Source organism: Raphanus sativus, chromosome 5 (genome assembly GCF_000801105.2).
Source record: "Raphanus sativus cultivar WK10039 chromosome 5, ASM80110v3, whole genome shotgun sequence".
Lineage (NCBI taxonomy): Eukaryota > Viridiplantae > Streptophyta > Magnoliopsida > Brassicales > Brassicaceae > Raphanus > Raphanus sativus.
In genome coordinates, this window is record NC_079515.1 from 19,940,366 (window position 1) to 19,954,747 (window position 14,382).

Genomic DNA, 14,382 nt, shown 5'->3' on the forward strand with positions numbered 1-14,382 from the left:
AATAACGATAAGTATTATATGCGATTTATCCTGTCACACACTACATGTGAAACCAAAATGCCTACAACAATGGGGGTATAGCTTATGGGGTTCCAAGAATATAGGGACATTTTGAAGAAGCTGAAAGGTCAACACTGTGTTGCAGCTATAAAATCCCACCATTATAGACACCTAAGAGGAGAAAAATAAAGCTATTACTTTCACATGAAATGAAGGATCACATAAAAATACAGAATTGTGGGCTTCATTTAGAATGAGAGACAGGATAACATAGCCAAAGTTCATAGATTTGGAACTTGGTGGAGAAAAGAGAGAGAGATAGCTTTTGCCCCTACTCCCCAACTCCACAAGTGGGCCGCTTATCCGTGGGCCGAGGGCTAATAACATGGGCTCTCGTCTAGATTATGGCCCGTTTAAAGGAGAAATCAGTGATCAACAAAAACTAGTCTATTCATTTTACAGAATTACCCCTCGAACTAGCAGGAAATCAGTAGTATACTCATGGAAACGCACCAAAGGGTACTGAAATCATCTCATTTTAGAAAAAAATTAGGAGAAGATCCAAATCCAAATCTCGTTCTCGTCCCTTACTTCACTGAAGAAGAAGAAGAAGGGAGCTCACTTTTTTTTTCTTCCGATCTTCGTAATTCACTGAATCTTATCCCTTCTCTGCTAAGATTTGTTTTGGTTGGATCTCGCACTCGCTACCTACCATAGCCTTATAGATCTGAGAATGGCTTCTACGGAAGCCGAAGATTCCCGCTTAGCACGAGTCGTGATCCCTTCTCTCGACAAGATCATTAAGAACGCCTCTTGGCGCAAACACTCCAAGCTCGCTCACGAGTGCAAATCCCTAATCCTACGCCTCAGATCCCCCGACGCCGCCGCTTCCTCCCCTCTCGCCGACTCCGATTCCGGATCCCCCTCCCTTCCCGGCCCCCTTCACGACGGTGCCTCCGCCGAGTACTCCCTCGCCGAGTCCGAGATCATCCTCAGCCCTCTCCTCAACGCCTCCTCCACCGGCGTTCTCAAGATCGTCGATCCCGCCCTCGACTGCATCCAGAAGCTCATCGCCCACGGCTACCTCCGCGGCGAGGCCGATCCCACCGGCTCCCCCGACGCCGTCCTCCTCTCCAAGCTCATCGAGACCGTCTGCAAATGCCACGAGCTGGACGACGAGGCTCTCGAGCTCCTCCTCCTCAAGACGCTCTTAACTGCCGTCACTTCCATTTCCCTTAGGATCCATGGAGACTCTCTGCTTCAGATCGTCAGGACTTGTTATGGTATCTACTTGGGAAGCAGGAACGCAGTTAATCAGGCCACCGCTAAAGCATCCCTCGTCCAGATGTCTGTCATCGTCTTCAGGAGAATGGAGGCTGATTCTTCCACTGTCCCCATTCAGCCAATCGTCGTCGCCGAGCTCATGGAGCCCACCGGCAGATCCTCTGAATCTGACCCTTCCACCACTCAGTCCGTTCAAGGTTTCATCACCAAAATCATGCAGGATATCGATGGAGTCTTCAGCTCAGCTAACGCCAAGGGCACCTTTGGCGGCCACGACGGGGCCTTCGAGACTTCGTTGCCTGGCACTGCCAATCCTACTGATTTGTTGGACTCCACGGATAAGGATATGTTGGATGCCAAGTACTGGGAGATCAGTATGTATAAGTCCGCCCTCGAGGGAAGGAAAGGGGAGCTGGCCGATGGAGAAGTGGAGAAAGACGATGATTCTGAGGTCCAGATTGGGAATAAGCTGAGAAGAGACGCCTTCTTGGTTTTCAGGGCTCTTTGCAAGCTTTCTATGAAGACGCCTCCCAAGGAAGATCCAGAGTTGATGAGGGGGAAGATTGTGGCTCTCGAGTTATTGAAGATTCTGCTCGAGAATGCCGGTGCTGTCTTTAGAACCAGCGATAGGTTTGTTTTGCTTATCTTCTTCCATTATTAGCTAGTTTAGTTTGTTATGATAGTATCTTTGAGCGGGATGTTATATAGGTATCCGTGCTTCTTCTGAAAATTGGCTTCATTTTGTGATGAAACAGGTTCTTAGGCGCCATCAAGCAGTATCTGTGTCTTTCCTTACTGAAAAACAGTGCCTCAAATCTTATGATCATTTTCCAGCTTTCCTGCTCGATTTTACTCAGTTTGGTTTCCAGATTTCGTGCTGGGCTGAAGGCAGAGATTGGGGTTTTCTTCCCTATGATTGTTCTAAGAGTGTTAGAGAATGTTGCTCAACCTGATTTTCAACAGAAGATGATAGTGCTTCGGTTCCTGGAAAAGCTCTGCGTAGATTCACAGATTTTAGTAGATATCTTCATCAACTACGATTGCGATGTCAATTCCTCCAATATATTTGAGAGGTATGCATTGATATTACCTTATTCTATGTCACTAGATTAGAAAACCTCATTTCTAGTGACAATGATGTCTTAGCCCTGGACATGTTCTTTATTTGTGGTATAAAAGCTGAGATCTATTTGAAGACAAATTCATTTCCGTGTTTGTTTTCTGTACCTTGTTTTTAGGATGGTCAATGGTCTGCTTAAAACTGCTCAAGGAGTGCCTCCTGGTATGGTTACTACCTTATTGCCACCACAAGAAGCAGCCATGAAACTTGAAGCGATGAAGTGCTTAGTTGCTGTTTTAAGGTCCATGGGAGACTGGGTGAATAAACAGTTGCGTCTTCCAGATCCTTATTCAGCAAAAGTGCTAGAAATTGATGATAGAAGTCTTGAAGAAGGGAGCCATCCGGTGGAAAACGGTAAGGGTGATGGGGGCAATGGAGGGTTTGAAAGATCAGAGTCTCAGTCTGAATTGTCCGGTGGAACTTCTGATGCCTTAGCAATAGAGCAACGCCGAGCTTACAAGCTTGAACTCCAGGTAAAACTATACATTAAATTTAATTCGGTACTTATTTTCTTTTGTCTCAGTCTTTCACCTAAAAACTGATTTGGTTTTATTGATGGCATTGGCAGGAAGGTATCTCTATTTTCAACCAGAAACCTAAGAAAGGTATTGAGTTTCTAATCAAGGCAAACAAGGTGGGAAACTCACCAGAGGAAATAGCAGCTTTTTTGAAAGATGCATCGGGATTGAACAAGACTTTGGTAGGGGACTATCTGGGGGAAAGAGAAGACCTATCCCTTAAAGTGATGCATGCATATGTGGATTCATTTGATTTCCAAGACATGGAATTTGATGAGGCCATTCGAGCCTTTCTTCGGGGCTTTAGGCTGCCAGGAGAAGCACAGAAAATTGATCGTATCATGGAGAAGTTTGCAGAGCGTTACTGTAAATGTAACCCAAAGGCTTTTTCTAGCGCTGATACGGCATATGTCCTCGCTTACTCTGTCATTTTGCTCAACACAGATGCACATAACCCTATGGTGAAGAGCAAGGTACAGATTTGAGCTGATCGCTTAGAACCGTACTTAATTCCTTCTTTAGGAAGATCCTAGTATAGTCTTGTTTGAAGCTTGTGGTACAATTGCTTAAAAAGGTAACTCATTTCTAGCGTTTTAAATCACAACGTGCAGATGACAGCCGATGGTTTTATTAGAAATAATCGTGGGATAGATGATGGGAAAGACTTGTCTGAGGAATATCTGCGTGCATTATATGAAAGGATATCTAGAAATGAGATAAAGATGAAGGACGATGGGTTGGGTCCGCAACAGAAGCAGCCGGCAAACTCAAGTCGATTACTTGGCTTGGATACTATCTTAAATATTGTTGTTCCTAGGCGTGGTGACGATATGTACATGGAGACCAGCGATGATCTTATCAGGCACATGCAAGAGAGGTTTAAAGAAAAGGCTCGCAAATCTGAGTAAGAGGCTTACTTTATTGCGTTTTTTAATTTGCACACTGATGTTCACTGGTCTGTTTCATGCAAGTTGATTCTTTGTCAATTCTTTTCTTTTTTTTGGGCATCATTCATCTTATCTTTTGATAGTAGCTCTTCAGGAGTTGGTAGTTGGTCAGGTCAACTCTGTTCTTATTTACGTCTATTTTCGGTTTAGCTATGATATTTACTTGGAATTACCCGAATAGTGTATCTCGGGTTTATGATTTTTCTTTTCCACTGTAGGTCAGTTTATTATGCAGCCTCGGATGTAGTTATACTCAGATTTATGGTTGAGGTGTGTTGGGCTCCTATGTTGGCTGCTTTCAGTGTTCCACTTGACCAGAGTGATGATGCAGTCATTACGTCATTATGTCTGGAGGGTTTCCACCATGCTATCCATGTCACTTCTGTAATGTCCTTAAAGACGCACAGAGATGCCTTTGTGACATCACTAGCAAAATTTACGTCTCTCCACTCTCCTGCTGATATCAAGCAGAAAAATATTGAGGCCATAAAGGTTTGTATCTTTTCTCTCTCAATTTTTTTCCTTATTTTCAGGGTAAAAGAAGAGTTAGGGAAATCTCATTCAGTTTTAAGTTTTATTCTATATTGGATTAGCATTCACATTGTGTTTGAAAATCTTGGGAAAAACATGCGTTGTTTCTTTTTAAGCTTTTCTAGTTTATAGGTGATGGTGATTCGCCTAGCTTTTTCCTTCTGTTTTGTTTGTGGATTGAGTTGGATACTTTGGATGATATGAAGCGAATTCTATGGATTTATTGTTTTTTTTTTGTTCACTGACAGGCAATAGTCAAATTGGCAGAGGAAGAAGGCAACTATCTGCAAGATGCTTGGGAGCATATATTGACATGTGTTTCTCGGTTTGAACATCTTCATCTCTTGGGGGAAGGAGCACCTCCTGATGCTACCTTCTTTGCATTTTCTCAAACCGAGTCGGGAAACTCTCCCATGGCTAAGTCAAATTCAGTACCTGCAAGTAAAGAAAGAGCATCTGGAAAACTTCAATATGCCGCTTCTGCTATGATAAGGGGTTCCTACGATGGTTCTGGTGTTGCTGGCAAGGCCTCTAATGCGGTGACATCTGAGCAGATGAACAACCTGATATCTAATCTGAACTTGCTAGAACAGGTTGGTGACATGAGTCGGATATTTACGCGTAGTCAAAGATTGAACAGTGAAGCGATAATAGACTTCGTTAAAGCACTCTGCAAAGTTTCCATGGATGAATTACGATCTCCATCTGATCCACGAGTCTTCAGCCTTACAAAGATTGTAGAAATAGCGTAAGGATCAATCTTTTGTCAACAATATCTTTTGTGTCTTGCTCAAATACTCTCTTACTTGTATTATGTTGGTTACAATGGCAGGCACTATAACATGAATCGCATTAGGCTTGTCTGGTCGAGCATCTGGCATGTGCTCTCCGATTTCTTTGTGGCTATTGGCTGTTCTGATAATCTCTCCATTGCAATTTTTGCTATGGATTCCTTGCGCCAGCTGTCTATGAAGTTCTTAGAGCGGGAAGAGTTGGCGAATTATAACTTCCAAAATGAATTTATGAAACCTTTCGTTGTCGTCATGCGCAAAAGTGGTGCTGTCGAGATCAGAGAATTGATTATACGATGCGTCTCACAGATGGTTTTATCACGTGTTAACAGTGTCAAGTCCGGATGGAAGAGCATGTTCATGGTAGTTGATTTATCAAACTCCCTGCTGTTGCTATGATGTCTCTCAGTTTTTGATGACAGATGTACTTACTGAAATATGTTTGCTCTTGCAGATTTTCACGACAGCAGCTCACGATGCACATAAAAATATTGTGTTCTTGTCTTTTGAAATGGTTGAGAAGATAATCCGAGACTACTTCCCACACATCACAGAGACAGAGACAACCACCTTCACGGACTGTGTGAATTGCCTTGTTGCGTTTACCAATAGTAAATTTGAGAAAGATATCAGTCTCCAAGCCATTTCGTTCCTTCAATATTGCGCGAGAAAACTTGCTGAAGGCTATGTCGGTTCATCTTTGAAGAGGATCCCTCCATCTTCTCCGCAGGGAGGAAAAGGCGGGAATCATGATAGTGGGAAATTTCTAGAAAGCGATGAAGATTTATATTCTTGGTTTCCCTTGTTAGCTGGTAAGCCGTCACTTTGCAGTAGTCATCTTTGCATTTTACTTCTCTGAAAATCTCAACAGCGGTGTTCCTTGCCGTGCAGGTTTATCTGAACTTAGTTTCGACCCAAGAGAAGAAATTAGGAAGGTTGCATTGAAGGTCCTGTTTGATACTCTGCGGAACCATGGTGACCATTTCAGTCTGTCCTTATGGGAACGGGTTTTCGAGTCTGTTTTATTTCGGATATTCGATTATGTTCGTCACGACGTTGAGCCGCCTAGTGAGCATTCAGCTGATAATGAGGAAGTCGACCAAGAGTCTTGGCTCTACGAGACATGCTCGTTAGCTCTGCAGCTAGTTGTAGACCTCTTTGTGAATTTCTACAAGACAGTTAACCCTCTCCTCAAGAAAGTACTGATGCTATTCGTAAGCTTGATAAAACGCCCTCACCAAAGTCTTGCTGGTGCGGGCATTGCTTCGCTCGTGCGTCTGATGAGAGACGTCGGTCATCAATTCTCAGACGAACAATGGGACGAGGTTGTGTCATGTATTAAAGAAGCAGCAGATGCTACATCCCCTGACTTCTCATTCGTTACCAGTGAAGATTTGAAGGAGGACGTTGTAAGCAATGAGGATGAAACAAGTGATAATACCAACGACGCACTGAGAAGTAGTAGAAACAGGCAGCTTCATGCTGCCGTAGCAGATGCCAAATCCAAAGCTTCAATTCAGATTTTTGTGATCCAGGTCAGTGGATATCTTTCAGACTCGTTGGTGATATATGTATATATAATCAGCCTTATGAGAGTATATATGTGTTCTTTTTATTTGCAGGCGGTAACAGATATCTATATTATGTACCGTACATCTCTCGCAGCCAAACACATGTTGATGCTTTATAACGCTATGCACGGTATCGCATCCAACGCTCACAAAATCAACTCCGACACAGTCTTACGTGCCAAGCTTCAGGAGCTTGGGTCGTCCCCTGAAGCCCAAGAAGCTCCTCTCCTTCGACTGGAGAACGAATCTTTCCAAACATGTATGACCTTCTTAGACAACCTCATAACAGACCAGCCTTTGGGTTACGAGGAGGGGGAGATAGAAAGCCACCTGATAAGCTTGTGCAGAGAGGTGTTGGAGTTTTACGTGGAAATTTCGTGTTCGAAGGAGCAGTCGTCTAGATGGGCGGTTCCGTCGGGGTCAGGAAAACGCAAGGAGCTAACGGCGAGGGCTCCGCTAGTGGTGGCTGCGATTCAGACACTGGGAAACATGGGAGAGTCGCTGTTCAAGAAGAACTTGCCGGAGTTGTTTCCTCTGATAGCGACGTTGATAAGCTGTGAACATGGGTCAGGAGGAGAGGTACAAGTAGCTCTTAGTGATATGCTTCAGAGATCAATGGGACCTGTTCTCCTCCACTCTTGCTCCTGATAATTTTATCTCTCTAAGGTTTGTATACTCTTCTTGTTCATTTTCTATTACCATCCATCCCCCTTCGGTTTTCGATTTGCATCTCTCTCTTAATTTTTTTCTATTACATTTGCTGCTGCTTTTTTCTTTCTTTCTTTCAATGTTTGGTAGCAATGGGCAGAGATTAGCGTTCACGAGTTGTGGTCGGATATGTTGTTTTTCGTTTTATGTAAATTTGTAATTTTAGACGGCCTATGATTATGACACATTGCAAAATAAGTCTTAAAACAAATCTTCTTTAATTTATTTTTTGAGGTTTGGATGTATCACACAAACATGGTCTTACAACATAAAAGCGAATATTAAAGCTAAATAGAGATGCAGAAGGTTAGTACAAAAATTGAATGAATAGAGAATGTTGTTGGTGATGGATAGTTTTATAAAAAAGTTACAAGATTACATACATAATTGCGAGAAATCAGAAGTGGATGCCTAAGCGGCGAATCTCAGAGCGGAAGACGGGACTGGAAGAGAGAGTACGATGAGCCAAACTCCGAATGTCTTCTCTTGAGCATTCCTTCGATATTCTCACCAGTTCCCACAACGCTCCTCCGCTTATCATCTCCTTCGCATTCACCTCTGCAGCACCCACCCCCCACCATTTATTTATTTTATTAACACCAAACATACAAACTTAACGATGATGATCATCTACCATGATGTCCACAAAATGAGAGATAAGGATGGGACTCACCATGCTGGGCCAAATGGCATAAAGCGAGTTCTATGTGGCGCCTGATTGGTGCAGCTTCATCGTTAGCGTGCTGTACTATCCAGGGAAGAGCTCCATCTTCTATTAGCAGTGATCTCCCACTCTTCACACCTTCATACACTCTTTCTTCACATTAACCTCCCCAATAATATACATTTCTGAAAGAATACTGGTAAGAGCTATATTTACCTTGCGTGGTTGCTCTGGATTCACACTTTGCAAAATTGGCAATTCCGCGAGCCACCTGAGCAAGAACATCCGGATGTCCACATCTAACCATTCCTAACAACGCTTTTATTCCACCATCCGACCATAGTCTTGCTTGAAGTTTGTCTGCCAAACCCAACACTATGTTTCAGATTTTTTGGTCAGTTAGAAAAGAAGAAGGTTGTTGGGGTGTTGTTTTTTTACCGTTGCCACAGAGATTGGCAATAGCTCCAGCAACCATTCGTAAGGTCTGCGGATCCTCTGCATCTGCAGCTGTTAACGATAGCAAGCTGATTCCTCCTTGGTCCACAATCAGTTGTTGGCTCACTTCTGTTACCCCACACAAACAAACAAATAAAAACAAACACTATGAGCTTTGTATGGGATACACACAAAGAACTACCGTGTTTCTGCTCTGTCTTAACCACTGATCAGTAATGAGTTTACCGTTCATTGCGAGATTCGCAATTGCACCAGCCGCAACTCTTCGTACAGTTTCATCTTCGTAACTCCTGAGAAGCATCAGCAATGAGCCAAGACCTCCAGCTTCAACGATCTTTTCCTGATTTGCCTCTGCTTATCAAATAGGTCAACAACTATTGAGGACCTAAAGCAGAAATAAAAGATACTGAACCCTCAGAAATGATGCAAAACTTACCTTCAGCTGCTAGGTTGGCCACAACTTTCACAGCATGAATTCTGATGTTTGCATCATCTGACTCGAGCAATTGCAAGATCTTTTGTAGACCCACTGTTTCAACGAGTTTGGAAAGTTATAAGAACCACATAGACATTTGTACATACTCTTAGTTCATACATTTTAGATGAAAATCTCATTACCTTGTTCACATAGTGTAGCAAATGGTGCCTTCTGTCCGTTCACAGATTCTCTTGCTTGGGAATGACGTGATGGTAATGAATCCGTGTCAGAGTATGAATTCCCCGGTGCACCTCTGTCCAAGCATCTTCTCATCTGTAAGAATCATAATCAACGGTTAAGCTGACAAATTCATAAAAGACTCAAATTCAGGTGATATCAGAAAATGTGCAACATCAAAGATGGGAAATTGACTAAATCCTTTTATCTGATGTATAAAGACAATCCCTTCACAGCAATTAAATGAGAGACCCATTCAGATTCTAAAATTTGTACCTGGTCAGCTTCAAAAGTAAGCTGCACAAGCTGACTTCGTAAAATAGTGACCTCTTCTTCAAGTTTCTTTTTCTGAAGAGCCTCATCCTCCAGCAGCTTTTGTAATCTTGATATTCCAGCATCTTCGCCTTCCTAAAACGTCAAGGGGATTGGTTGAATAGTTGAGAGATATGTAGAGAGAAAGACAAAGTTGAAGACTGGGTACCCCTGATCTTGTCTTCAGTGTTGACTGGCTTTTTAGTTTGCTAACTTCCTCTTCAGCTGCCTTCCTTAACTTTATTTCTTCCTCAAGTGATTCTTTTAGCTTAGCGAGTTCACCAGTGGTAACAACCCCATTGACCTGCAATGCAAAGTAACAAATACTATTTAAAGATGCGCACCCAAATCACCTGAAAAACATAAAGTTACGTGGGTAAGTACCTCTCCATTGCGTCTACCATTCTCCCGCTGGTTCGAGATCAGTTTTTCTTCAAGCTTCTTAACTGACTCCATATATTCCATTTGACACTTTAGTTTTTCCTTCTGTAAACAGAATATTAGATTTCAGAAGGCATAGCGAAATGGCTAATTGGTTTTCGAATTAACCAACCTCCAAGGCCTCTGCAAAGCTCTTTTCGACCTCTAATATACGGTTCTGTGCTTGTTGATTTATTCTCTCCACATCATCATCAAATGCTTTCAGCTGCCTCTCATTTTCGGCAATCACCTTGTCAAGTTGGACCTCAAGCTTCTTGGACAAACTCTTGTAATCAAATTCTTCCTTTATCTTTAACATATTCTCTACCTTCATTGCCTGCCCAAGATTTAACATACTTTAGAGGTTTGAAATGTCTTAGTAGACTTGCTCATTACGGAAAGGGTAAAGTTAGTGAAAAACCCACCCTTTGACCAAATAATATAGTACTTGTTGTCTCTCCTCTATGACGCGGAGACGGACCAATTGTCACAATAAGGGATGTTCTTGCGGTGCCTGAAACGCAAGCAACCTAAATACGTGAAATGATGATACAGAAAAGTTGAAAAAAATAGCAGGAGGCCCGAAATCAAGACAACATGACATTAGCATATGACGAAATGTATATGATAACTAACCACCAAATGAATCTCTCAACAAGCGAGTAAGTTTAGAATCACGAAGGGGAACATGAGGGCTATTCTCAGCGATTGCATTAATGCATTTCCCTAAAGCACTAAGAGAGAGATTAATGGATTTAGCTTCCTCCAGCATGTGCCCTTCACTGCCTGCATTGCGTAAGGAGGTGAAGATGAGCAAAAATCCCATAAGAAAAGAGCTTTTGTACTCATAACGATTACTAAGGAAGAATACGTTCATACCAGACTTGTGAACACGTTCAGAACCGGCAAGATCTACAAGAACAAGCTTGCTTCTTCTGATAAGCGGCTTTGACGGTCTGACAAAGTGAGATGAGTTGTCGTTATCATTAGAGACGGAATCCTCGTGTTCCACCACCGACCTCTTGACATGAACCTGAACTAATTGATAATAATGCATCATGGACTCAAAAACGGACTCTAGGAGAAGGGGGTGGAATATAAAGTACCATGAGAATGGCATGACTTCGAGAAGATTCAGTATTCAATTTAGTGTTGGCAGCAACTCGATGGGTTTCCCCAAGATGAAGGAGCTCGAGGAAGTTTTGCTGGTTCCTGATCTCAACATGAGTGGCACCAGGGAGGGAGACATCTCCAGTTTTGGGGTCCTCGACAATAGCAATATTGTCGTTACTAGGGTCAAGAAGATCTTGGATGGTCTCCATGTAAAGCTGGCCAGGAGAAATAGAAGTAAGAATCAAAAAAAAAAAAAACTAAGAGGATGGAAGTAAAATGAGTTAGTTGGGGGAGGAATAGAGGGAACCTGGAGATAGGAGACAGAGATAGAATCAGTGTCAAGAGAGGTGCCAGAAATGATATCTTCCATAGAACGAACCATGATACCACGAGCAGCGGTATCTTCATCACCTAATCTACCAAGGGTGAAAGTCTTACCAGTACCAGTCTGACCATAAGCCATGACGGTTCCATTGTAACCCTCAAGAACACTCTAGAGAAAAATAAGGAATTAATTATTCATCAAGAGAGAGAGAAAAATCAAGAAAGAGAGAGAGAGAGAGAAAAGGCACCCACCTCAACAACAGGCTTGGCAACGACTTGGTAGACGCGCTTCTGGGAAGCAGATTCGGTAAGGACCTCATCAAACTCGTAAGTCTCAGTATCCCAATTGTTTTTCCTCAGTTTCAACCTTTTAACCTCTGCTTGCAACTCCACGCAATCCGCAAAATCTGCATCCGCCACGCACTCATCTGCATTCCGTGGCCTTAATCTCACTGCCACTCGCACTCTCCCTGGCACTGTTCGTTCACATGAGAAACAAGAAAATACATTTCATACATAAATTTGTAGAGAGAGCAGATCTAATCTAATGGAGTAAACGTAACAAGTAATCAATCAATCAAGTAAACGTTCAATAGTAGTAAGAGTAAAAAAAATTGCATCAGAGTAAAGTAAGCAGGGAGACCTCCGTTGTCTCCTGCTCCTCCTCCACCGAGAGAAGCAGAAGAGCTGCGACGGGGAGCTGGAGCGGAAGAAGGAATCCTTGATTTGAACGAAGACGATCTCAGATTTGATGGATTAGCTCCCGAGTTTGTTGGTCTCATGGATCCTCCTCTCGTCCCACCATTTCTCGATGATGACGCCATCGCCATTTCCTTCTTATTGATTTACTAATCACTCTCACCTCCAGATTAGTCAGAGGAACCCGAATAGGAGCTAATGAGGTCTAGCAGAGGCTCCCCCTTGGCACAACACAATCAATCGAGGGTTTATTTTTTCCAATTTTGGGGATTTTTCTTTTAAAAAACAGTGATGGTGGTGGAGGCGGAGGATGGCGGGGCCCACACTCGGTTTGTAATTTTGAATGAATACAGAGACAGTCGTTGAGTTAAAGTGGGTCCTACTGTGTCCAATAAAAGTAGCGTCATTCACCTTTTTTTACCCCTCAACTAGACTGATTTCAGTCAGCTTTAATTGCGCCGAACAAGTTAGCTTTGAATTTCATTTACCCCCGGCTGTGTATTGGATCCGGATCCGGTTTGCCTGAGCCCATTAACATTATTTTGTAGGCCTCGATGAATTTTGATGGCCCACGCCAAATTTCATTTTTTTTATTACACAATAATTATTCTTTTGATGGTCACTTTTTTTTTTTTACATCGCCTTTTGATGGTCACTTTTCTAGAACTTTGGAACTCTCTCTCTCAGGACATGATGGATTTCTAATCTCGATGATCACAGTCAGTGATAATAAAAAAAGAAAACACAGTACAAACTTTTTAATAGGTAAAAACGAATAGGGCTTTGGTTCAGCTCTGCGGCAGCGGCATTGTGACTTATTAAGCAGCAAGTGGATTGGCGTGGATTGTAACACGGTTTAGCCTTATCTCAGCAAGCGGCCTATCTCCCGCACCTGTTTGAGTCTGCACAATCACACCACTCAAAATCATTAGATTAGATATTTTGTTAAAACAAACTCACATAAATCATGCTACAGGGAAAAAAACATTCTGTGACAGTAGGAAAGAGAACACAAGAAGTTGAGGAATAATGAGAGCAGAAAGAAGGTATACCTTTTCCATAATGTCAAGCACTTCGAAGCCATGGATGACTTTGCCAAAGATGGTGTATAATCCATTGAGATGAGGTTGTTTGGCATAGGTAAGGAAGAACTGGCTTCCATTTGTGTTTGGGCCACTGTTTGCCATCGACAGCATCCCTCTTGCATTGTGCTGCCACAATAATAATAATAACAGTATATGAGAATGTGCATCAGGATGCAAATCATATCAGTAACCAAATAGCTACAGCATGTGACAAGTTGGCCAAAACACATTGATGCTTCTATATGATATGAATTTTAAAGTATAAGTAGAGTTGTGGTAAGCTAAGAGAATCCTATATTTGTTGCTGCTAAGTAATAATCCTATATCATATGAATTTTCAACACTATATATGATCCCTCGCTTGGCAGAAATAATGATATGAATTAACAACCTTAAGGGAGTCACGAATCTCGTCATTGAATTTCTTTCCCCAGATGCTAGTTCCTCCTTTCCCTGTACCGGTTGGGTCTCCGCCTTGGATCATGAAGCCTTTGATGTTCCTGTGAAAGATAGTCCCATCGTAATAGCCACTTGCACATAGCGCCAGAAAGTTCTGCATCATCATAACAGGAATGTCAAGGGGTTTAGTTAGTAAAGCTTAATGGTACACAAGAGCTCAGAGAAGATATTGATTCAGAAACCACCTAATGAAAGGACCAAGACAAATTCAGCTGCTACATGAACATTATCCAAACAACCCTAAATTTTGAGATTATTATAATATAAAAATCTAGAGACTGAGACAATCCTCCAATCCTCCATAGAGGAGAGATTAAACAATGATTCAATGAATTTCACTTTTTAATTTTCAAAGATAAGTTCAGAAGGAAAAGCAAGTAACCTCGGCACTCTTTGGAACCTCGTCACAGAAGATCTCGCACTTTATATCCCCCAGATTCGTGTGCAATGTTATTGACTGCGCAGACCAAACCAAGACTATGAGGAAAGGAAACTCCCGAGTCTTCTTATTATTATTGTTATGTGTAAAATTACAAAGTCAAAAGTCTCACCATCGACGCTGTGATGCTTGGAAACTAGCGGAGCTGAGTTGATTTCCTACCTCTTCCTTCTCTCGCGTCTATGCTGCTTTGTTTTTGTTCCAGATTTTTCTACAGTGCTCTTTTGTCGCTCCGCCGTTGTTGTATTGGCATTGTATGGGCCACCTTAAATGGAGAGTCGGTCCA

At 42.3% G+C, this 14,382-nt stretch overlaps 3 protein-coding genes across 3 annotated transcripts; 1 reads left to right on the forward strand and 2 right to left on the reverse strand.

Annotated features, from left to right (window-relative positions):
- The first annotated feature begins 519 nt into the window (after positions 1-519).
- On the forward strand, positions 520-7,695 carry LOC108861187 (brefeldin A-inhibited guanine nucleotide-exchange protein 3). The gene is made up of 11 exons (XM_018635014.2): positions 520-1,914; positions 2,040-2,357; positions 2,523-2,877; positions 2,973-3,395; positions 3,534-3,826; positions 4,088-4,361; positions 4,649-5,148; positions 5,233-5,554; positions 5,646-6,003; positions 6,083-6,726; positions 6,814-7,695. Exons 1-11 carry the CDS (start codon positions 734-736, stop codon positions 7,408-7,410), a joined length of 5,265 nt encoding a protein of 1,754 aa, XP_018490516.1. The 5' UTR covers positions 520-733; the 3' UTR covers positions 7,411-7,695.
- On the reverse strand, positions 7,666-12,386 carry LOC108861188 (kinesin-like protein KIN-UB). Its single transcript, XM_018635015.2, has 18 exons — positions 12,058-12,386; positions 11,667-11,890; positions 11,398-11,583; positions 11,084-11,305; positions 10,857-11,010; positions 10,614-10,763; positions 10,403-10,491; positions 10,111-10,314; positions 9,942-10,043; positions 9,727-9,861; positions 9,522-9,653; positions 9,209-9,341; positions 9,027-9,119; positions 8,816-8,941; positions 8,573-8,698; positions 8,351-8,494; positions 8,144-8,272; positions 7,666-8,028 (listed from the first exon to the last, which is right to left on the reverse strand). The coding sequence occupies exons 1-18, from the start codon at positions 12,242-12,244 to the stop codon at positions 7,868-7,870; spliced, it is 2,697 nt and encodes an 898-aa protein (XP_018490517.2). The 5' UTR covers positions 12,245-12,386; the 3' UTR covers positions 7,666-7,867.
- Positions 12,387-12,670: 284 nt separating this feature from the next.
- Positions 12,671-14,359, reverse strand: LOC108857520 (peptidyl-prolyl cis-trans isomerase CYP18-1). Its single transcript, XM_018631513.2, has 5 exons — positions 14,209-14,359; positions 14,040-14,114; positions 13,590-13,751; positions 13,166-13,324; positions 12,671-13,015 (listed from the first exon to the last, which is right to left on the reverse strand). Exons 1-5 carry the CDS (start codon positions 14,209-14,211, stop codon positions 12,932-12,934), a joined length of 483 nt encoding a protein of 160 aa, XP_018487015.1. The 5' UTR covers positions 14,212-14,359; the 3' UTR covers positions 12,671-12,931.
- Between the last annotated feature and the right edge of the window lie 23 nt (positions 14,360-14,382).